Source organism: Homalodisca vitripennis, chromosome 6, assembly GCF_021130785.1.
Source record: "Homalodisca vitripennis isolate AUS2020 chromosome 6, UT_GWSS_2.1, whole genome shotgun sequence".
NCBI lineage: Eukaryota > Metazoa > Arthropoda > Insecta > Hemiptera > Cicadellidae > Homalodisca > Homalodisca vitripennis.
In genome coordinates, this window is record NC_060212.1 from 53,891,215 (window position 1) to 53,913,273 (window position 22,059).

Genomic DNA, 22,059 nt, shown 5'->3' on the forward strand with positions numbered 1-22,059 from the left:
TTCCATCGTTGGAAATGCAACAAAAAAGAATTCATTGTTGTTTATTTTAAATTTCCTAAATGAAGTTTCGCCTAAAATGTACTAACAAAAATAACGTTCGAGATATCTTGCCACATGTCGCTTTTACAGTGCATTACATTTGGTTTTATATTATTTTTTAAATAATAACATTCTACTCACCAAGTCTCAATAAAATGATATTGTATGTGTAAGAATAGTTAGCCTACATGTGTCACATGTTGAAATCTCAAAATAGCGTACTGAGTTTGCTTATTTTTTTTATTAATGGTGGGATAAATGACCTAGTTATCTCAATATAAATGTTAAATATAAACTTTGGTGGCTGTTGGTGGGAGTTCGAAGTGCCTTATTGACATGGCACTCGCTTTTCAGCTGTCACATGTTAACACTATCAAGAATGGGCGTGGAGTTATTTTGGACTTGCTCTTTAGTTCCAACCATTCACTAATTGTATCTTCCGCTCTCGATTCTATATTACCACAGGAATCTGCCCATCCTGCTTTATCCTGTGAAATCCCGATAGTCAAGATATCGTCTAAACATATGGGTTCAATTCGAGACTTTCGACGCTGCAACATTGAGAAGATCTTCAATGAACTTTACCATGCATTGGGTCCTGTTTCCTTCCATTTTCCGGATGTCATTGAGTCTTTCAACAACTTTGTCAATACCATTCATGGAATCGTAGTAAGGAATACACCTTTAAAGAAAACCGGTAAATCAAGATTCCCTTGCTGGTTCTCACCGGAGTTGAAGGACTTAGTAATTGGAAAGAAAATTTGTCACAAAAGGTTCAAAACTACTTCCAGCCCTAATGACCACATCGAATTTAGTCGTCTTAGAGATCTTTGCAAAGAGTTAAGCTCTCAGTGTTTCAGTAACTATATCGATTATGTTAATGGTATGATCCCTCTTAACATCAGAGCTTTTTGGAGTTTCGTTGACAGTGTCAAGGGTTCAACGGAATCTGCGGACACCTACTACCTGGATAACAGCTCGGCGTCGTCGCCAGAAGGCATCTGTAACCTTTTCGCCAAGCATTTTTCTTCCGTTTATAACTCGTCTCCAGGTCCCATTCCTCAATACCATTATCTTTCGGAGATTAATATTTCTTCTTGTGTTCTCACTGAGGGTGACGTAGAGCGTAAACTTGCTTCTCTTGACCCTTTCAAGGGAACCGGTCCTGATGAGATACCACCGATGGTTTTGAAGCATTGTAGTGCCCTACTTGCACCTCACCTTACTGTGCTTTTCAATAAACTTCTGGAGCAGGGAATCTTTTCTGATAGCCTGAAGTCCAGTTACGTGGTTCCTATCCACAAATCATCTACGCTGACTAATGTTCGTAACTATCGGCCCATTGTTATTCAGCCTGTCCTGGGCAAGATTTTTGAGCCTCTCGTACTTGATCGCATTAGTTTTGCCTTCAGGAGTACTCTTATTCATGAGCAGCACGGCTTCACACCTGGTAGGTCTACAGTCACCAATCTCGTTCTGTATCAAGACTACATTTTATCTTCTTTTCAAAACCACAGTCGTCGACAGTGTTTATATCGACTTCTCGAAGGCTTTTGACACGGTCAGTCATGCAAATCTCTTGGCTAAGATGGAGGCTTATGGTGTTTTGGGCAGCCTTCTTCAGTGGTTCCGTTCATATCTTTCAAATCGGTCCATGACTGTAAAATTTTCTGGTGCCACCTCCCGACCTTTTCTTGCTACCTCTGGCGTACCACAGGGTTCCCACTTGGGTCCCTTTTTATTCACCTTATTTATCAATGGCATCATTGACTGTATCGATGTTGAATGTTTATTGTTTGCTGATGACTTAAAAATATTCACATCCGTTTCAACCCTGCAGGATTGCTTAAAACTTCAACGTTGCCTTCTTGGATTGGATGATTGGTGTGTGCAGAACAATCTTAAGTTGAACATTGCTAAATGCGCAGTCATCACCTTTCACCGTTCCTCCGCTCCTATACTGTTTGATTACATACTCAATAACTCTGCTCTCATTCGTGAAACTTCTATTAGAGATCTTGGAATCGTAATCTCCCACAGTCTTGGCCCTGAATCCCACATTGATGCCATCACCACTAAAGCCTCTCGTAAACTGGGATTTCTGATCAGAACTTCAAGAAGCGGACTGAGTGTTGCAGCTATGAAGTTTATCTTTACTGCTCTGGTGAGGTAAGTGCTTGAATATGGCAGCGTTGTCTGGTCGCCCTATCAGGTTGGTCATATCCAGCAGCTCCAAAGTGTCCAGGATCGCTTCTTGCGGGTGGTTGGAGTCAAATGTGGATTTGAATGCAGAACTGTGCCATTGGAGGATTTGGGGATTTCCTTGGGTTTGAACTCGCTTGTGAAGCGTAGACAAATTTTAGATGTAGTTTTTCTCCATAAACTAATTAACGGAGACGTGAATTGTCCAGACCTGCTGTGGCGGATCGACTTCCGAGTGCCTCATCAGACCAGGTCCCTTCACACTTTCTGCCGTCGTGACTACTCAACCAATTATGTACATCACAGCACTATCCCGAGACTTCACAGACTTGGAAACCTCGTCTCCTCCCAGCATGACTTTTTCAGTGATAGTGTTATGCACCTGAAAAAACATTTTCTTTTGGTGATAATGATGGGTACGGCACTTATCTATGGCAGTGCAGCGTGTGTGCCACGTATGAAACTAAATTGCACTTGTTTTTTAGTTTATAGATTTAAATTTCTTTAAAATTTAAATTTCGTATTTCAGCTAATTAAAATTTTTCAACCGTTATAGCAAAATAAAAGCCAAATTCTATAGTAAAATCTTAGGTCTCTTATTAAATACTACTGGTAATTCAAAGAATTATAACTAATTATATTAATCACCCAAAACACGCATGTAACATACAACACTAAACAATAATATATAGTGTGTAGGATGATTTATAGTGGTTATAAAAAAACGGTAATATTTAGATTGAAACTTGAGCTCTAAAAATAGTACTGCAAATTTTAAATAATATAAAAAATAAATTATAATAACATTTTCTTAACAGTAACTAAAGGTGTGTTGTACTAAGCTATTATGAGTTATAAATGTATAATTAAAACTGCTTTAAAAGAATTAAAGGCAGAAACTTAATAAGAAGTTATTATTATCCTCAGCACGTAATTAACTTAAATGTTTATTTCCGTTCAGTTTTATAAAATGTTAAGTCTGGTTCACCTGTAGTTCTTATATTCCTGGCAGTAATCCGCCTATATTGGACCAGGGAAGCGTTTCATTCATATCAATGTGAATTCAAACAGCACACTGGGTAAAAAGCAATTTTCTTGAAAACTAATTATTTTTAAACACGTCATATTAAAACAAGTCTATTACATGTAATTTTTTACAGTATACTATCTTAATTTTAATGCTATATAATACATGATATATATTAAAAAAAACTAAAGTACATTTATATTTCAAAATATTTGAGCTATTTAAAAAATGATTGTAATGAATTTAAGAAATATATCTAGTCCAGGCTCCCGAACTTCTTCCAGTTTTAAATAAACTAAACTGTAAAGTAATAAATCAAATGCCGTTATGACCAACGTTTTTAAGGATTTCAATTTTATATATTTCAAATATTTTTCAAAAATATTATCTAGATATAAATATTAATTGTTATACTATATTTATGTAGTACTTTAATACCCTCATGTGGTCATATATATGTGTATATATGTATATATATATATATATATATATATATATATATATATATATATACATCTAGAGAGAGAGAGAGAGAGATTTCTAAATAAAAAGATCGACTAAAACATATTTACTGCTCTTGTTGTCTTTTGAGTATTGAAGCAAATCATTCCATGAAAGCCTTAATAAAAATGCATGTATATTAATGCATTAAAAGAGATCAATTATTCTGACGTGTTCAATATTGCCCTTTAATTAAGATACAGCTTTCTACACTAAATGTCATTAACGATCTGTTATAATAGTCAAAAACAATTATATCATTTTTAATAATTATTAATATTACCTTAATGTTTTGTGAAATTATTAATTTCAATTTTCAGACGAACAGGTTCTGTATTTGCGTTGATACACAATCGTGTAACGCAGTTAATGGAAATGTCACTTATATTATGGAAACAGTTTTATTTTCAATTAATTGCACAAAGTGGTTCGGTGAAGTTGTGCTGGTAAATGTCACATTTTTCCAGCAACACGTGCAGTTTTGGCCACTGCTCTTTGAGTGTAGTATTCCAAATGGTTTTTTTAGCTAAATATGTAACATTGTGTACAGGTTTTTAAACTATACACTATTTCTGTACGTTTTAACGGATTTTATTGTTTATTAGACGGTTTAACTACATTAGGACGGTATTTGTTCTTACAGTCCTTGTATTTTATATTGAAGAACGATTTACCTTAATATTTAAAGATATGGAATATTATATTATTAAGCTAGATTACGTTTAAAATACAAAAACTAAAATAAATAAAAAATTTCTTGCACGAACACTGTCTCTTTTCTTACTAAATATTGCATTTTCCATAAAAAAAGAGTTCTAATTTTGGACCACCGTGCACTCAATGTTTCAATTGTCCAGTTAGTAAGTATTATAAATTAAATTATGTTTTTTGTATCTGTAGGAAAAATATTGACATAGTGTTTACGTTTACGCACCAACTTGCAAGCTCACCCTATACATTAATAACGAAGTTTCGAAACCACTCAAACTTTATCTAGAGTCTATGGCCTGAACACATTTCATCCCCGGGCTTGAGTTTTATTGGCTTGAGTTTTGAGGGCTTGAGTTTTATTGCAAGAGGGACCGTAATACTTCTTTTACTTGCTTAAACTCTCTAATAAATTACATGGAATCGCTTACAAGAATGTAATGCCTTCGTAGTCAAAGTCAGGCATCCATCTCATGTGCGCTTCTGTCTTCGGTTCCGTATTGAACGCTTAGTGTACTTAGTGCAGTTACCAATTAAAACTGTTTTACTTACAGGACATTTTAATTCGTGATAAGACTATGTAAATCTTCAATTACATACTGGTACAGTATAAGCTTCGCACTTAATTAATCTTATTCATATATGGATTTATTTACTGCTCAGCCAACATAAGCAACTCTGAATAATCATATTCAGAAACAATGTGGAAATATTAAACTATTTTGTTCTGTCGAGCTTATGGATAACAGGCATCTACATCCAATGCCTGAGCTTTATTTTAACTATGTCTATACTGTTTGTATACATTACTCCATGATTGTTATAATGCTAGAATTGTAGTACAGGTGAATATTAACATTCAAATATAGGTATAAAATTAAACTAGAAGACTACCACTAACTATATATTGTCACTTTATACTAACCCCACTTGTAGCTGTACACGCGGTATGTACGATGATCATTAATCACACATAGATCACATACCTGCCCCATGTTATACCTTCAGCTCTGATTGTTATCATATATTTAGTTACACCACTCAGCTGTCTCACAAAACTCTTTGTTGTACTTATAACTGTGCTTTAAGAATAGAACTAAGACAAAACGCACTGTAAACCATAAAATTTTGTGATAGGTTTTCAGCGTCCCAATTCGTACCCCTGAGGATTTAAGAATTAGTCCAACCATCTTATCTAGCAGCCAGCATATCGTGCTCTCACCCAGCGTCGTAAAACTTGAACGAGACTTCTTTAATATAACGGGGAGATTATAGAATTTTTGCTGAAGCAGCTAGGTTGACTTTTAAACCTGTATCTTCCTTGAAGTACATTTATTTAAAATAATAAACAGAGTTTATAGGATAAAGTTCACTTTCAGATACTTGGCCATGTATAAGTTGTAATATTCCCTTGTAAACGTAAGTTTTTTGAATGGTGAATGGTGTGGATATTGTATGACATGGTTTTGCACTGCCTCTTATTTTTTCGAGCGACTTTCTTCCAGTCGCTATCGCTAGTTACTACTCTAAGGACAGTCTGATCCCAGAAGGTGAGTGATTATATATCTATCATATTCTCCTCGATTGGAAAACGTCACAGACCATTCGTAAACAGGATGTAAAATAGATTTGTTGATGATCTTAGAGTGTAATGAGAACAAGATATCCTAAGTCATAGACGTAGTGGTCCACTACACAAGTTTCAAGATATGCTGAAAGAATAGTTAAGGCTAGTAAGGAATAGTCTGACGGTGACTTAAAGGAGGAGAGTTTGTGAGGGAGAGGAGGAGAGGGAATGAGAGTAAGGGAGGGAGAAATTGATAGGGTTCGTAGGGGGAGCGCGGAGATACGCTGAAGGACATGGGTGGGAGGTTTGGGAGGGCTTGAAGGGGGTTAGGGAAATAGTGTTATAAGGAGGGAAGAGAGGGAGAGTAAGGGAGGGAGAAGTTGAAAGTGTTTGTGTGGAGAGGGCAGTTATACGCGAAGGACATGAGTGGGAGGTGTGGGAGGGGTGAAAGGGGATTAGGGAGATAGTGTGATAAGGAGAGAAGAGAGGGAGAGTAAGGGAGGGAGAAGTTGAGAGGGTCTGTAGGGAGAGGGCGGTGATACGCTGAAGGACATGGGTGGGAGGTTTGGGAAGGCTGGAAGGGGGTTAAGGAGATAGTGTGATAAAGAGGGAAGAGAGGGAGATAATGGGATAGAGAGGGTGGAAGTGAGGGATAGTGAAGGAGAGGTATACAGAGAGGGAGATACGGTTTAAACAATAGCCTAAGTAATCTAATAAATAAATTACGAAGAACTTATAAAGGGATCACTTAGATGTTTAAAAAGTTTAGTACACCACATATTGCCTAGATGGTGATAAGTCTGTCGTTAATAACTCTAGAGTTATTCACGGTAAAGGAGATATGACGTCGTTACCTCCCAGTCCAATGTGTCTGACCTCTTATTCCGTGTGTTTTGTTTTAATTTTAATTTACACATCTAGTTTGAAACTTCAACAATAAATAAAATTATACTGTATGTATGACTTATGAGAAATTGGTATTTTTTGAGTAAACTAGACTTTATTTCTATTTAGTTTATCGTTACCACTATAAGAGTTCATATTTAAACACCCGTTTTCTTTTTTCCTTCAAAACCCGTACGATTGACTCACAATATATTTATCCTTTATAAAGAATGACACCGTCTTTAGTAACCTATCTAATGTATAATGGATTTGCTATCCTCAATAACAAATAACCTTCATACTGCACAAACAGTATAGTAAAAAATAACTTTAAAATTATATAATTTTTAAGTCTGTAGCAGTTTTGTCGTTTAAAAATTAAATCAAATAACAAAAATGTGGCTATTAGTTTAAAAGGGGCATTTATAGTTCTATATTACTTTAGTAATTACGAAACAGGAAATACATTTCGGTATTTTAAATAACTTAATTAAATTAATTAATTAAGCACTAACAATGGGATTTTTCTTACAGCTCGTTAAAGCGAGAAAGGGTTGTTTTTAATAATAACGAACAATTTAATAAGCATATATAGTGCTACCCACATACTTTTTAGAACAATTTAACACACTTATTTCGACCTAAAAGGCGTATCAGTAGGATACGGATCGTGTCAAGATATTTGAAGGTTATTACATTTCAGTTTGTCAAAAGTTTGAATAATATGTCATCTATAGCTGTAATATTTAGAACCAAATATAGAAGTAGTGATTTTTTAAACTTTGCAGAGGAAAACAAAATAACAGAAAATACGTTATAACTGGGAAATACCCACTATTTGACAAAACCACTTCGTACTCTCACGGAGCTACATTGTTACAAATGATGTCTCCACAATGATTCGGTACCAAGGGATCCATTAGATTCGAAATGTAAAGTCGGTTATTTATAACAAGAGTCACTGTGGAGGTGGTACAAATTCAGTTGCGGGTATGCCAATCCGTTTTAGTGAACAGCTGTCATTAGTCATTACACAGTGAAAAGTCACGTGGTACCGGTACAATTTGTCACGATAGCTGTAGAAGTGTATTATTCCACTTGTAGCTCATAATTAGTTGGTTAATTACATGGTGTTATTGCATTGTTCTGATTTAAAAGTTTGATGTAGTAAATAATAATTATAAATTAATAATAAATTAATTTATAATAAATAAAATATAATTAGCTGCGCGTTAGCGAAGCCTGTCACTCAAGGAGCTGGAACATGTCTCCTCTGGGTGTGGCTTGATATCTGGAAAGTGAATAGTCCTGTAGACTGTATAAGAAACATCATGTAATACGATGTTACATGTGTCTCCATGAAGTTGGGCTGAGCGTTCGAGATTACTTTTCAATTTGTCTCAGTGATGGCAACGATAAAATAACGTTATAATCATATTTGCGAACACACTGATATCATTCTAAGGACAGATTTATTGCCCAGATTCTCGTTACTTTAATTCGTGTCCTTCCATACTACATTAAATTAGTTTACAGTATAGACCAGATAGAGTACAGTGATGGCGCATGTTTATCTATGGGATTTGTTTGAGTGTTAGTAAAGCTTATAAATATGGTTATACACCAAACTATTCAATTTTGAAGTTATCAGTTAGGATTTTGGGAAAATACCCCTTCTGTCTGCCTGGCTGGGTGTATATATTTTTTCAATAGATATAGAAAAGGATAAATCTATTTACTTTAAATGCTTCCTATATTGATGTAAAGTAATTTATACATAAGCGACGTCGTATTTGATGATGAACATGCAGCTGAGCCTTTACTTAGCTGAAATGTCAGCAGGATATGTCGAGAATGAATCCAGACGTAGATCTTATATTTTACACGACACTTAATTTTTACACAAAGAAGAATTAGTTACATTAATGTGCATATTGATCCATGGGATTTGGCTGATCTTCATTGAATTCTAATATTTTGTAGGACGATAGACTTTCTTTTCCGTGTGCCTAAAGGGTGTTAATTTTTATTTTCTCTCTTGTTTTATGTCTATATGGAGGACAAGAAATTACTATTATATCTCAAAAATAAAGTAAGCTCTAGATTTAAGCAAAGCATGATGTGCCTTACGTGGTGTAGCGCAACCCTACCTTATATAAATTTTATGCCTGTAATTTTATTACTTTTTGAGTAAACACTGAATAGCTGTAATCAAAATGAAATCAAAACATTTAATGTTTTGATCTCATTAAATAATATGGTTATATTAAATACCTATTTGGTAAAGATTAATTTTATATATATTTAAAGGCAATATGTACTATTTTCTTAATATCATTTTTAGAATAATTACATGATAATTAGTGTTTGTTTATAGTTTATTGTTCGAAATGTGATTTATGGTTGGAAGTTAGATGTTTAATTTTTTATTTTTCTAGCGGCAAAGACTAATACCTTTTATATTAAGAACTTTTATATGGGCAAACACAGTTCGCAATCCAATATTAAAACGATGATTTAGTTTCACAATATTCATTCGTGTTTATTGTTTGCATAAAACATGTAAATTTAGACATGTAATTTCTACTTGTTATAATATTGTTTGAGAGGGAGTAAATCGAAATATATATGTTAATATGGCCATTTTTATAATATACATAAAAAAAATTATATTTTTCTATTGTTGGTTGTAACTGATTCGTGTGGTTTATATTATAGCTAAAGTGTTATTTTTATATCGTAAATGGCTTCGTCTGTTGACATAATACAGCATTGATCCAATATTAAAATTCTTAGGCATTCATATAGAAGTGTACATAAATATAGTTCTTTCTACGAAGTTTATATTCTTTTTAAATTTAAGGTTGTAGGAAACCTTGAAATTTATATTTTCGGACAACCAATATTTTCATACAATTTTAATGACATTCATACCAAAATAAAGGCTTACTACTTCTTTTTAATAATTTGGTAACAGTTTCAATATAATTTGGCTATTCACTTCTGCATAATGGGAAGGGAAGAAATGGTGCTTATCTAATTATAATAGGCGGATGATATTCTCAACTAGAACTACAGTTACTAGTAAACTTTATATAAAAGACCAAAACGTTGTTAACATTGCAGTAACAAATCTATTCATCTTACAAATAATGTGAGGAGGTCAACCGCGCACTATTTCACAGTGAAAGGCCTAATGGCAAGTTGCATTATTCACGCTACCAAAGCAATGCCGCCCGGCGGTTCTGTACATTCAGTGGTGAATCAAACACCGCTTAGTACGGTCGGCAGGTTCCACATCGCGCACATATATCATACGTTGTGCTGCGCAAATGTGATAAATCACTAAATAATGGTCACTGAAACGTAAATAGTTTTATTTTAGATTTATGCGTAACATTCCTATTGGTAGAATAAATAATGAACTATGTGCATTAAAAACTAAAATTAATGAACATTTATTTAAAAATATTGTAAAAACATAAAATCTGGAAATATTCAATACAACAATTTATATGAGTTAAATAAATGTTCCAAATCAAATACACAATTTGCAGATACGTACAAAAAATGTACTAATTTCGATTTGTACGAATTACTGTAATTAAGTATAAATTAAATCAATATATCAAACAAATATCAAGTAACAATTGTGTTCAGATAAGACAATGAGGACATTACTTCATCTTGATTACATTTGTTTGTACTCCAGGTGTCTCTGATGTCGAAACCATGTAGAGAGTTCATTATGAGCTTCTTCGTCACCGACTGTTTTGGATCTCTTTAGATGGATGTTGATTCCAGATTTCAGGAGTCAAATCTTTTACATTCTTAGACTTCAGAAGGTGCAATAAGTGGAAGGTGAGCTGAAGCCGAACTTAATATTCTTATGACTTTTTTATATTTACTGCAAAATCTAGCTGATTTCCTATTAAAGTGAACCAAAACAGTTCACTAAAATAAATTTCAGCTTTTAAAAATACCAGGGTTTCAAAAACACAAGGTCAAATGCTCAAAAATCAATAGTTTTTTAATGCAAACATATGTCATGCTATACATTATTTTAAAAACTCTTGCAGTGTAAACACTTTGGCGGAGAAAGATCTGTATTAAATTTAAAATTATGTTTAAAATAGTAATGGTGGATACTTTCTTTATTTAAAAATGATTCTCTGTTTTTTTCGTTTCTGTCGTTCTCACACATAACATCAACGTTAGAATGTTATAACATTATTTTATTCCTACAAAAACACATACATTATTGCATTTACTCAAATTATTAACAGGATCAGTTTTACTTATCCTTTGAATTCCAAGACCTGATGATTTGATGAGGCTTGCAGAATTTTCGAGAAGGTCCGAAGGACGACTAGATCGGCTTTTTGATTATTGATTATTATGGTACAAAATGTTAATGCATTTTGTTGAATTCGACTTTTGTATACAAAATTTATGCATATTTGTAAAGTAAATTCACATATATAAAAGAAAAAGAAAAACTAACTGTTACAGATATTTACTTTTTGGAAATTAGGTTTTAAATAAATTGTACTTGTTCCTACTTAAATATTTAATAAAGCGAAACAATTTTTTAGGATGAATAAGTTTATAATGTATATCAAAATGTAAGAGAGTCACAGTTTAATTTTTTTTGCATTATTTTTTTAACTTTAACAATTTTATCATTGAAATAAGTATTGCAAGTTATAGCGTACCTATTACTATACTTAATATAACAAGATTAATTTCAATGTTTTTGTATTTCCTAAAGTATAAATCATTTGGGGGAACACTACACAAGCATCAAAAGAGTACTTGGAACAGAGAGGTAACCTCTCATAGATGCTTAGCACTGACATCGCCACACACACAAAAGTGCTTTACTCTCAAAGAGATTTAACAGACAGAAAAATAAAAGTAAAAAAAGTGTTTCGTTAATAATTTTTTAACAAAAATACTTTTTACGGTCAACATTCTATTTAAAAAAAAGAACGTACACCCACGAAAAATTATATCCTGAACATAAAAGTTACTAGAAGTACTCAAGCCTAACGTTAGGCATAACAGATTAGTCACGTGCGTAATTTGAGAAAAAATGTGGCCATTACAATCTTTTCCGGTTTACCTAACAACATGTATTTTTAATCTGGAGTTGTTATAGCCAACGCCTTTCGTGCCGTAAAGAAACCCTTATGTGGTCATTTGAATAATGTGGGTTTTACTCATGTTTTATGTAATACAACTGTGGCACCTTTATCAGTGAGTTACATTCACAGACTTTTTGTATGATATTTCTGAAAATATTAAATGACCACATTGTATGTAGGTGTGAGGTAATAGCACTTCCAACTATATTCCAACCTGACGCCTGGACGTAACGCGGGCAAAGCATGTAATAATTTGTGTAAAAAAGCTTGGTAAAACAACTAAGTTTATGTACCTTTCTATTACGTGCCATCCAATTAAACAAGTAGAACAAGAGGAATGGATGATATTGCATTAAACGTTAAAATAATAAACTTTCTGGGCATGAATAATTTGTTGCAATATACATAAATGTTCCTATTCATTGAGTAATGAAAGAAACCTTTACTTATTGTTTTCTCTGTTATCGTTATTTGTAAGATTTTTCGTTTTACCTGTGAATAATAAAGTAGTATTATACTGAACTTATGACTTTACCACGCTTTACTACGTATAAAGAATATGGCAAAAATCAAGGCATAGGATAAGCTCGTAAAAGTTTTTTGATACTTTTGATGTAAAAGGAACGTTTGGAAAGATAATATATAATATTTCAGATTTATTATTCAAATAAGAATGTACAAAATGATTTCCAAACAAGGTTCCGCAATATTAAAATCAATTGCATTAACAAGAGATTAAAGTTTTAAATTTCTAGAATGTATTTATTGAATTAATCTCTTCAATTTTTATTGTATTTTATTCTAAATGATTTCTGTTAAAATATTTAGAACATTGTAGTGTATGGTACTTATAAAATACAAAAATCCAAATTGGTAGTTTTTATTTGGTTTGTTTTAATAAATTAAAAACTCCTCAATTCCAAAATATAACTTGAAGAAAGTATTACTGCACATTCTTTCATATTTTGTTACCGTCAATGCATAAATACATCATAAAAGATTCTTAAACAAAAACACATTATCGTATAAGGCTACAATCACGAATATTTGAATCATTGTATTTTCAACCTATAAGTAAAATTAGTATAATTTAATAACATTCAATGAATGAATTAACAGGTAGTATTGATTGATGATAGGTAGAATAAGATAATTTATCTAGAATTTTACTTGAGGAAGTTCCTGCCATGTAGATATTTCTTCCGCAAATTCGACATGGAACATAAAGGCGGTACTGCAGCAGAGGGACTGCAGGGTCTATAGCTGGCCGCAACTAACTTCTCTAATATAGAACTTTGTATCTGAACCCACATCTTAATCTCCATTCATACTACCTGTAATTCTACTTACCATTCACATACATCTACATTCATATAATTTCCTCAGTATAACATTCCATCGTTTTCCTTAAGTAATATCCTCAGAGTTCAAACAATTATGTAAAAAATACTATCATGTACAATGTGTAAGCGTGCTATTCCAATAACACTAATAATATTTGTATTTATAATAAATGTACTATCAATTAACCATTGTTCTACGAGTAAACTATTATTATTGACATAACAGATGTATCTTTCTTATAAAAATGCTTTTTTAAAGTACCTTTATAGTCGTATGAAACTCGTAATTTTTCCTACACCCATTGCATATTCAACTCGTGTGAGAAACTTGCTTAATTGGACAAAATTAGGGATTTATTGTGTGTTTCCTTAAATGCATAAATGTACTGCTTCGTGACAAAATATAAAAAAAAACCTACAGATTTTATTTAAAACAATGTTTTAACTTATTGGAAAGTAGTTTATTATACATTGAAAAATAAACATTACATAAAAAAGCTTTATATAACACTCGAGGAACTACAAAAAAAAACGGTTTTGCTTCAACACTTAACTAGTATCCTTGTACTGTAATATAGATTTTTGATAATTTTGGTAAACACAGTTCTTAATGTTTTCTATCCAAAAATACAATCTAAAATTTGGTAAGTAAAACAATTTTGTTACAAATGTGGAAAGATTTAGCTTTTAGGAGATTTTTTCTTGTTTATTGTGTGTTGACAGATTTCGCGTAGCATGGAAGAGGGGTTTGAAATAATAACAGATTATGACTTATTACAGTAAAGAAAATATACAAACTAACACCAACAATATGTAAAGTTCTACCACGGGTTGTATACAGAGATTGAATCTCCCTTCTCTCTCAGCCAGAATATCTCTCCGGATTGGACTATTGTGGCCCTAAAACAGGAAATAATACAAAACTATAGCACTATGTATAAATTACTGGTAAATAGAAAGTCAAGGTGTAAGTATCCAGTGTATATTGAGGCTATATCATGAAAGTTAATGACGAAGTGAATGTTGGAATAAACTTAATCTGTGATTATTATGTACATGCCTTTAATACTGAGATAGTTTTATGTATGCTCTATTGCTGTATTAAAGCTGCTGCCGTTACCGTACATTGTTATAGCTATATGGCGTAGGTATGGACTAATCCTAATACAAAATGATAACGATATATCAGATGTTTACTTTTAATTACGATATTTATTAAAGTGAAGCAGTTAAAGATTGTCGTAGGTTCCATGACAGAATGATGGTGAATTTCGGACAATTATTAGATTAATCATAGTTATATTGAACATAGTAAAAATACAGTGGAATGTAATGAGTTCCCCATATCCTCAATGGATACAGCTCAAGCATTGATTGATCACCCAGCCTGGCAAGAGCCTCTCACGCGTTTTATTTTTTTTTAGTCCCAACTTTTGAACTTTTTTAAAACTCCGTTTCCTTGCCTCAGAAATAGGAAAGCTCTCAAATGCTATCAAACAGAATGCATACTTTGTCTGTCGATTTATCTTTTCATCCTTCGTCTGTGTCATTTTGATACAAAGGTCCTAGATATATGCTACATGATACATGGGTTTCTTTAGGCCCAAAGATGATCTCTGTTGAATCGAAGACCAAAAAGTTAAAGTGCAGCCCACTCGCCTATACGTTATAAGTGATACCTTATTCCATACGCTACATATGGAAATTTGAAACTCTGTTTTACTGTACTGTCCGTACAGTACAAGTCCATAACTAACAAGTTCTATAACTAGTACACCAAGCAATCAATCCTCTTTAAATATGATTATTGCAAACAAAACTATGGGTGACATTTTATTATGAATGACTATTGTAAAAGGGAACAAAATTAGTTTAAATCGCGGTATTTAAATTTGTCATTTAATAATCACTTAAACATCAACAATTTTTTTAACAATTGTTGAATATTTAGTAATTTAAAATAACTTTGAAATAAATAATCGCGATGAAACTAAAATGTTTACCTGAACCTCTTCTTAACTACAAATATATACTTTAAACCTGTCCTACTTATTTCTTGACAGAAATAAAAGCTGGACTCAGAATATCCAACATATCTAGCGTTATTAATAGGCAAGTGTTCAGTCGGCATAATTAACTCATTAATGTTTGGTAGTCTAATTAAATTCACTTTTCTAAAACCCTTAAACGAAAAATCTTTGGGTAAGATTGGGTGAGCGAGCTGGCTAGTCAACAGCACCAAGTCGAGCTATCCGTGTCCGGTATAAGAATGATGTAGTAAGGTGGATCACTGGCTTGGAATTCTGAATTGTAATTGTCACGAGTTACTACTTGTACTGCAGGAACAATTTTACGTTCTAACATTCATCTCGTATTTTCAATTTTAACTTCAATCAAGAAAAAACGAGCAATAGAATTTAATAAAATTCCTGTAATATTTTTAATTCCTGAGGATGTTGGGTATGCTTATAATCATCTAATTTCTGAAATGGAAACATCTAGCAAAGAACATGCACTTAAAACATAAAAAGTGCATCAATGGACTGCCACTCAAAAACTTTATATTGTAAATGATTAGCTAAGAGGTCCATATGTCACTGTACAAACCAGCACTAGTCAAGAGCTCAAGCAATACTTCACATACGCACCAGCTAAAGTGGGACACTGCAGTATATGCGGTATTTCACTTTTGCTGGAGAGAGTCCCACATAACGGAACAGCAATGTGAACGAATGAATGTGTTTTTGATAACGGTTATCTGCGAGTTTGTCACTAATGTTTGAAAACCAACTATATTAAAGCGACCCTCAGCTTTACCCTATAAAAACAATGTTAAACTTTAAGCACTTAACAACTATATTTTTGATTGTATAATCAGAACAGGAAGTGAGTGGTACAGTACGTAGCCAAACGCTTTTTTGTTTTTCTTGTAAAGTTTATCCTTTTTTGAATATTTAACCGATAAGTTACAAAAGATTAGAATTTTGTATAAATAACTAATAAAAACCTGGTAAAAAATAACGCAGCATCCAACAAGTTTAAAGTTGTTCTTATAGGCCTAAAATCACGGCAGTGCCTACATAGCTGACTTTTAAGAAGTAAATTGAATAGTACTTAGGCAGTCTACTTCTATGTGGGGAGTTCAGTACCGACTACTACAAATGTTACTATTGATTACATATTGTGGTAGCTATAAAATTGGTCCATGGCAATTGAAAACCCTGTGAATTAACATAAAGAATTACTGCCTCAACAATGTAGTCTAGTAACATTTTATCTGTGTTTTTAGTGTTTTGTGTGCTGGTAACATATTTTGACTGTAAAGTTTATATTTATTACAATTTAAAAGATGCTATATTTATGTGTCTCTAGGAAAACATATTCATATAGTGTTTGCGTTTACACGCCAACATGCAAGCACACGCTATGAAATATTAATAAAATTTCGCAACAACTCAAACTTTTGTCCATACTCTATGGCCTGGACACATTTCATCCTCGGGCTTGGGTTTATTGTGAGATGGACCATAGTAACTTTTGCTTGTTTAACTCTCTAATAGATTACATGGAATCGCTTACAAGAATGTGATATTGCCTGCGTAGTCAAAGTCAGGCATCCATCTCATGTGCGCTTCTGTCTTCGGCTCTGTATCGAACTCTATCGCAGTGTTCTGTAACACAATACCACTTAGTGCAGTTACCACTTAATACTGTTTTACATACAGGTGGATTTTAATTCATGATAGAACATCTAGCTTAATACTATTTATATACTGGTCCCATGTAAGCCTCACACTTGATTAATCTTGTTCATATTATGTGAATGTATTTACTTCTCAGCCAACATAAGCACATAGTTTTATCCAGAAACAATGTGCAAATATTACACTATTTAGTTTTTTTTTAATTTATGCAATCTACGTCTAATGCCAATACTTCGTATTTTAACTACGTACACCTATACTGTTTGCATGCATTATTTCATTTTTGTATATTGCTAAAATTGCAGTAAAGATGAATATTTCCATTAAAATTTAGGTAAGAAACTAACTTTGAAGACGAATTATAACTTGTCACGTTAGAATAATCCCATCTGTGGCTGTGCTCGCCTTAAATACGATGGGCAATAATCACAGATCATATACCTGCCTCTGTGTTACATGTTCAGCTCTGGTAGTTATCATATGGTCACTATATCACACAGCTGTCTCACGAAACTCTTTGTTGTAATTATAACCGTGATGTGAGAATAAAACTAACACAAAACTTGCTCTCTTAACCACAAAATTTGATAATTAGTTTTAAGTGCCTAATTTGTACTCCTGAGGATTACCGCAATATACCAACCAACATCTTATGAAGGTATGTATCTTATATATCGTCAGTAAAACCTATTATTTGTATTTCAGTACCACTTACAACATCAATAAGACATTACCTCAGAACGACCAAAACAGTTGACGACGGTGATGTCGGCGTCTCCTGTGTCCACGAACATACCTACGGCCACACCGCTCTCGCGGTCCAGTGCCTGCACCACGAACCGCCGGAAGTCGACCCGTGGTCGCGAGGACTTGATGGTGAAGATAACGGAGTCCTGGTTCGTGATCTTCCCAGTCTTGCTACAGGAGAGGGTATAGGGCGAGGGTGTGGTCTGGGGCAGCGCGCTGTCGAATGGGTCGAGGGTGAGGCAGGTGCTGGAGTCCAGGTCCTCGGCAGCTAGCAGCAGTGCTGGAAGCGCTAACCAGACAGTCACTCCTGCTCCTGGTAGCATCTACGTCACGTGTGTCTGACTCCTGCTCGGCTGTCTTATGCCTATTTTGATTAGTCTGGTAAAATAATTTACTTAATTGATTTAATGAAAAATTTATTTGATTTAAAACTACGTTTCATTTTTCTTAACAATACGCAAGTATAACTTATGAATATACCTAAAATAGATCGAAAAATTGTCAACCTATTGCGTACGGCACATTGAAATTAATTTTACTAAATTTTTTCCATATATAAGATTTTTGGTAGATTTTTGTTAAATATTTTCGGACTTTTAAACTATTTAACAGATGAACAGTGTGCGATACAAAACATTACACAGAGTTTATAGAAAAATATTTGCATAAAGTATTTTAATATTAATTATGAAAAAATAATGTAAATATTTATTTGTGGACTCGCCTGATGATGAAAACTTTTGTTTCGAAAGGCCTCGTACAAAAAATAAACTATTTGGAAAACTGTTGTGTTATTAACATTTAGTACTACTATATTGGTGTGTCAGGTATTATTTTGGTTTAAAAGGTATTATATTATTGATATGAATTCAGCAGTTAGCCCACGCAAGACTACTGCCAATGAACCGAAACGTTTTGTATTGCTCCATGACCTTGCATATTGTATACTGTATTGTGAAAGCTCTGTGATTTTTGTAAAAGTTTCCATATTCATTCAACCATATAATTTTTATTACCTTTAAATTTTATTACTGTAACAAGTTTCTACTTTCTCAGTCTCAATGTGTTTTTGTTCAATTCAAATGTTATTTATTGCAATGAAGCTTCAAATGTTTTCATTATAAACTGATATGACAAGCATTACCCTTCGTGCAGTAGACTACCTTTTAAAAGGCCCAATTCGTGGCTTATAGACGTAAGTCCTATGAATAATGATAATGCATTATTATGATAAATATAGTTTTTATATCAAATTTATAGAAATATATATCACGTTCTCGTTTACTTTACGAAAATGAATGAACTCAACAAATACATACGTTATATGAAATTATAACTTATTTTCATTAGTTCTATTAAATATTGGTCTAAAGTTAGTACAAAGTCCAGGAATTTATAATTTTATTATAAACAAAAATTCTTGGCCAAATCCATCATAAGAACTATAATATTACGAAAACTTTCGACGCAGTAAAATTTATTAGTAAAGCCTATTACTATTTATGGATTCAACCTAATTAAAATTCATAAAAATAAAGTATTATTTCAAGAAATCCGAAATAATTATCATATTAATGTTTTATATTTTATTAGATAACGTTTAGAATTTTTTACAAACATTAAATTTCTTATATGGTAGTACGATGTGTAATATTTACTTTGCCCCAATTAAAACAATAAGCAAATAAAACCAAAATTAAATTTCTATTTTGTAATACAAAATTAAAACCGTCTTAAATCATTACCAGCATAATATATCTAACCTGATACTAAGCAGAATAATTAGTAAACACTTTACAATGAAAACTAAAAGTCAAGTTAGCATACAACTGATAGTTAATCAAAACATATTAATTTTGTACTCCAAAATGTTAGTGCACAGTTATAGTTATAAATATCAAGTTCACAATCACTTTCCTGTTTATTGTAAGTTTTCACATTAACCTGTGTAACCCACTTTGTGATGATGGCAACAGATCAGCATAACTACAAGGTATAATGTAAATATTACATGGTAGTGACTGGTGTTGGCTTACCTGTATTATTTTGGGACACCGTCACTTAAGAAGAAACTTTGAAGTTCATTTTAAACCAACAAAACGATACACAAGAATGCCGATATAAATGTATAATGTAAGTTTTATCAGACCTCTCCATCTGATAGCAATGTCACTTGTCTCACTTCTGCCATAACTGACCGATGTCGCTGATTGTGTATAAGTTATGCATTTATTCGGTCGTTACACATTTACACAGACTAAATAAATAACAGCTTTATCACAGCAATAATCTTTCTATAATAAACTGAGGCAAGTTTTGTAAACAGACTCCTCTATTATTTTTATTAATCAATATATGGTTCTGACGATTGAGGAGTATAAAGAAAGGCCTCTGTGTGTAGTTCTACTAAATAATTTTTAATAACTTTTTTATTCCGAAATAATAAAAGTCAACTTTAAAATTTAGATTTTATCTATAATGATTACATATATATCATTTGTATTCTCAAACGACTACTTATTCAGTACAATGCAAGCGACAAGCAAATGAATCAATTTAAATTCAGTTCCAATCTTATACAGATTTATTTCAGTAGTCAGTAAACAACTCAACAATAAGAAAATAATTTAATACTTGATACAATATCAGAAAGTATATGGTAGGAAGCCGTAGCTACGAACACAGTTTCCTGCTGAACAACTGACAACATAAACTTATCGTTTTTAAATGACACACCAAACACCCATATAATAAGTGATGGTCAATGAAAGATATTCTAATCTCCTGATCCATTTTCTAAAATTTGACATTAGCAAGTACTAAATGCTTTATTTTTTATTTAAATGACAGGATTTTTAGGGCCTGAAGGTACCGTTGGAATAAATAGAATGTCTCTGCAACATTCCATGGTCTTTTATAGATTACACTACTTGAGTTGAAATATACAGGCCAGTGTGGAGGAAAAACAAAGTGCGTAGTGTTTTCAATGTTTTTAAATTACAATGTAATATGAAATTGTCATATCTCGATTGTAAAACAAATTTTTCTACGGTAGTAGCAGTTCTGGTTAAAATAAATGTACTCCGTCTCTAAAGATATACAGACTGTTCAGAAAAGTGTGCCACAAACTTCTGTGGCTGAAAGTACTCATGATTCCAAAAAGAAGATTATTCAAACAAAGGTCGGAAAGTTTGTCGTTTAGGCGACCGTTTTGTATTTTATTGAAACAAATGATTATTTCTTGAAGTATTAAAGCTACGTATACCAAACTTTCCAGATATTCTATGACAAATAAGAGAACTCAAAAAATAACTGTGTAATTTGCTTTAATATTATAAAAATAATAAAAACACCTACTATAGTTATTACAAATTTATACTATACTATAGTTATAATATACCAACTAATTTGGAATTTGTATTACCATTCCAACTGTACTTTTTAACGAAATCCATTAATGCATATGGGAACACAATCACTTTAGATGTATGATTGCACAATCCCGGAATTAACAAAAATTTTGTTGGCTGAAATGCATTAGCTGTTTTGCATCAGTTATAAAAATGTACAAGATATCAACAATGTTGAAATTCTTCCGAGTAGTCAAACTATACTTTTTTCAACAAAATCCGTCAACGCATAAGCAATCATGTCCCTTTAAATTATATAATCTAGAGATTACGATATGCTTTTACTTAGTGGCTCTTTATTTGTAAAAACTGGCAGAACTTCTCGAAAGAACTATCTAAATGTAATGATTAATGAGAGTGCATTTTGTGAAAACAAATTTAAACAAATAAATTATTCTATACTGCGTAATGCCACAATTAAAATTTGGATTGAAGATTTTTAGCGAATTTTATTAAATATTAAATAACTGAAAATATTTCATTAGCAAATACAACGTTCACATGTAAGAAACTTTAATATTCATTTGAAACTAACTGTTAGTGATTATGACAATATTAGGCATAATATAAAATGCATATTTCACACATATTAGTAGAAGTCACGTTCACCTCGCAATAAAGATTAACTCGAAATGCTTATAAATTATTGCAGCATTTGCTGATATCCCCAGATTAATTTTAATGTAAGTCAAGAGGCTGTAACATTTTATTTGAAAAATAAAATTGGAATAAAATAAAATTAAAATTTAAAGTTCATCTTTTAGTAAAGATGCAAAGGA

General features: G+C 32.4%; 2 protein-coding genes across 5 annotated transcripts; one reads left to right on the forward strand and one right to left on the reverse strand.

Annotated features, from left to right (window-relative positions):
- The first annotated feature begins 375 nt into the window (after positions 1 to 375).
- On the forward strand, positions 376 to 2,520 carry LOC124365381. The gene is made up of 3 exons (XM_046821358.1): positions 376 to 1,489; positions 1,968 to 2,208; positions 2,451 to 2,520. Exons 1-3 carry the CDS (start codon positions 376 to 378, stop codon positions 2,518 to 2,520), a joined length of 1,425 nt encoding a protein of 474 aa, XP_046677314.1.
- Positions 2,521 to 14,188: 11,668 nt separating this feature from the next.
- On the reverse strand, positions 14,189 to 20,106 carry LOC124364333 (putative defense protein 3). 4 transcript variants are annotated; one of them, XM_046819716.1, is made up of 4 exons: positions 19,907 to 20,106; positions 17,858 to 18,223; positions 16,999 to 17,090; positions 14,189 to 14,319 (listed from the first exon to the last, which is right to left on the reverse strand). In XM_046819716.1, exons 2-4 carry the CDS (start codon positions 18,191 to 18,193, stop codon positions 14,241 to 14,243), a joined length of 507 nt encoding a protein of 168 aa, XP_046675672.1. In that variant the 5' UTR covers positions 18,194 to 18,223; positions 19,907 to 20,106; the 3' UTR covers positions 14,189 to 14,240. The 4 variants fall into 4 exon arrangements, with proteins under 4 accessions (XP_046675672.1, XP_046675671.1, XP_046675670.1 ...); XM_046819715.1 differs by having other exon boundaries at positions 17,858 to 18,227; XM_046819714.1 differs by having other exon boundaries at positions 17,858 to 18,234.
- Between the last annotated feature and the right edge of the window lie 1,953 nt (positions 20,107 to 22,059).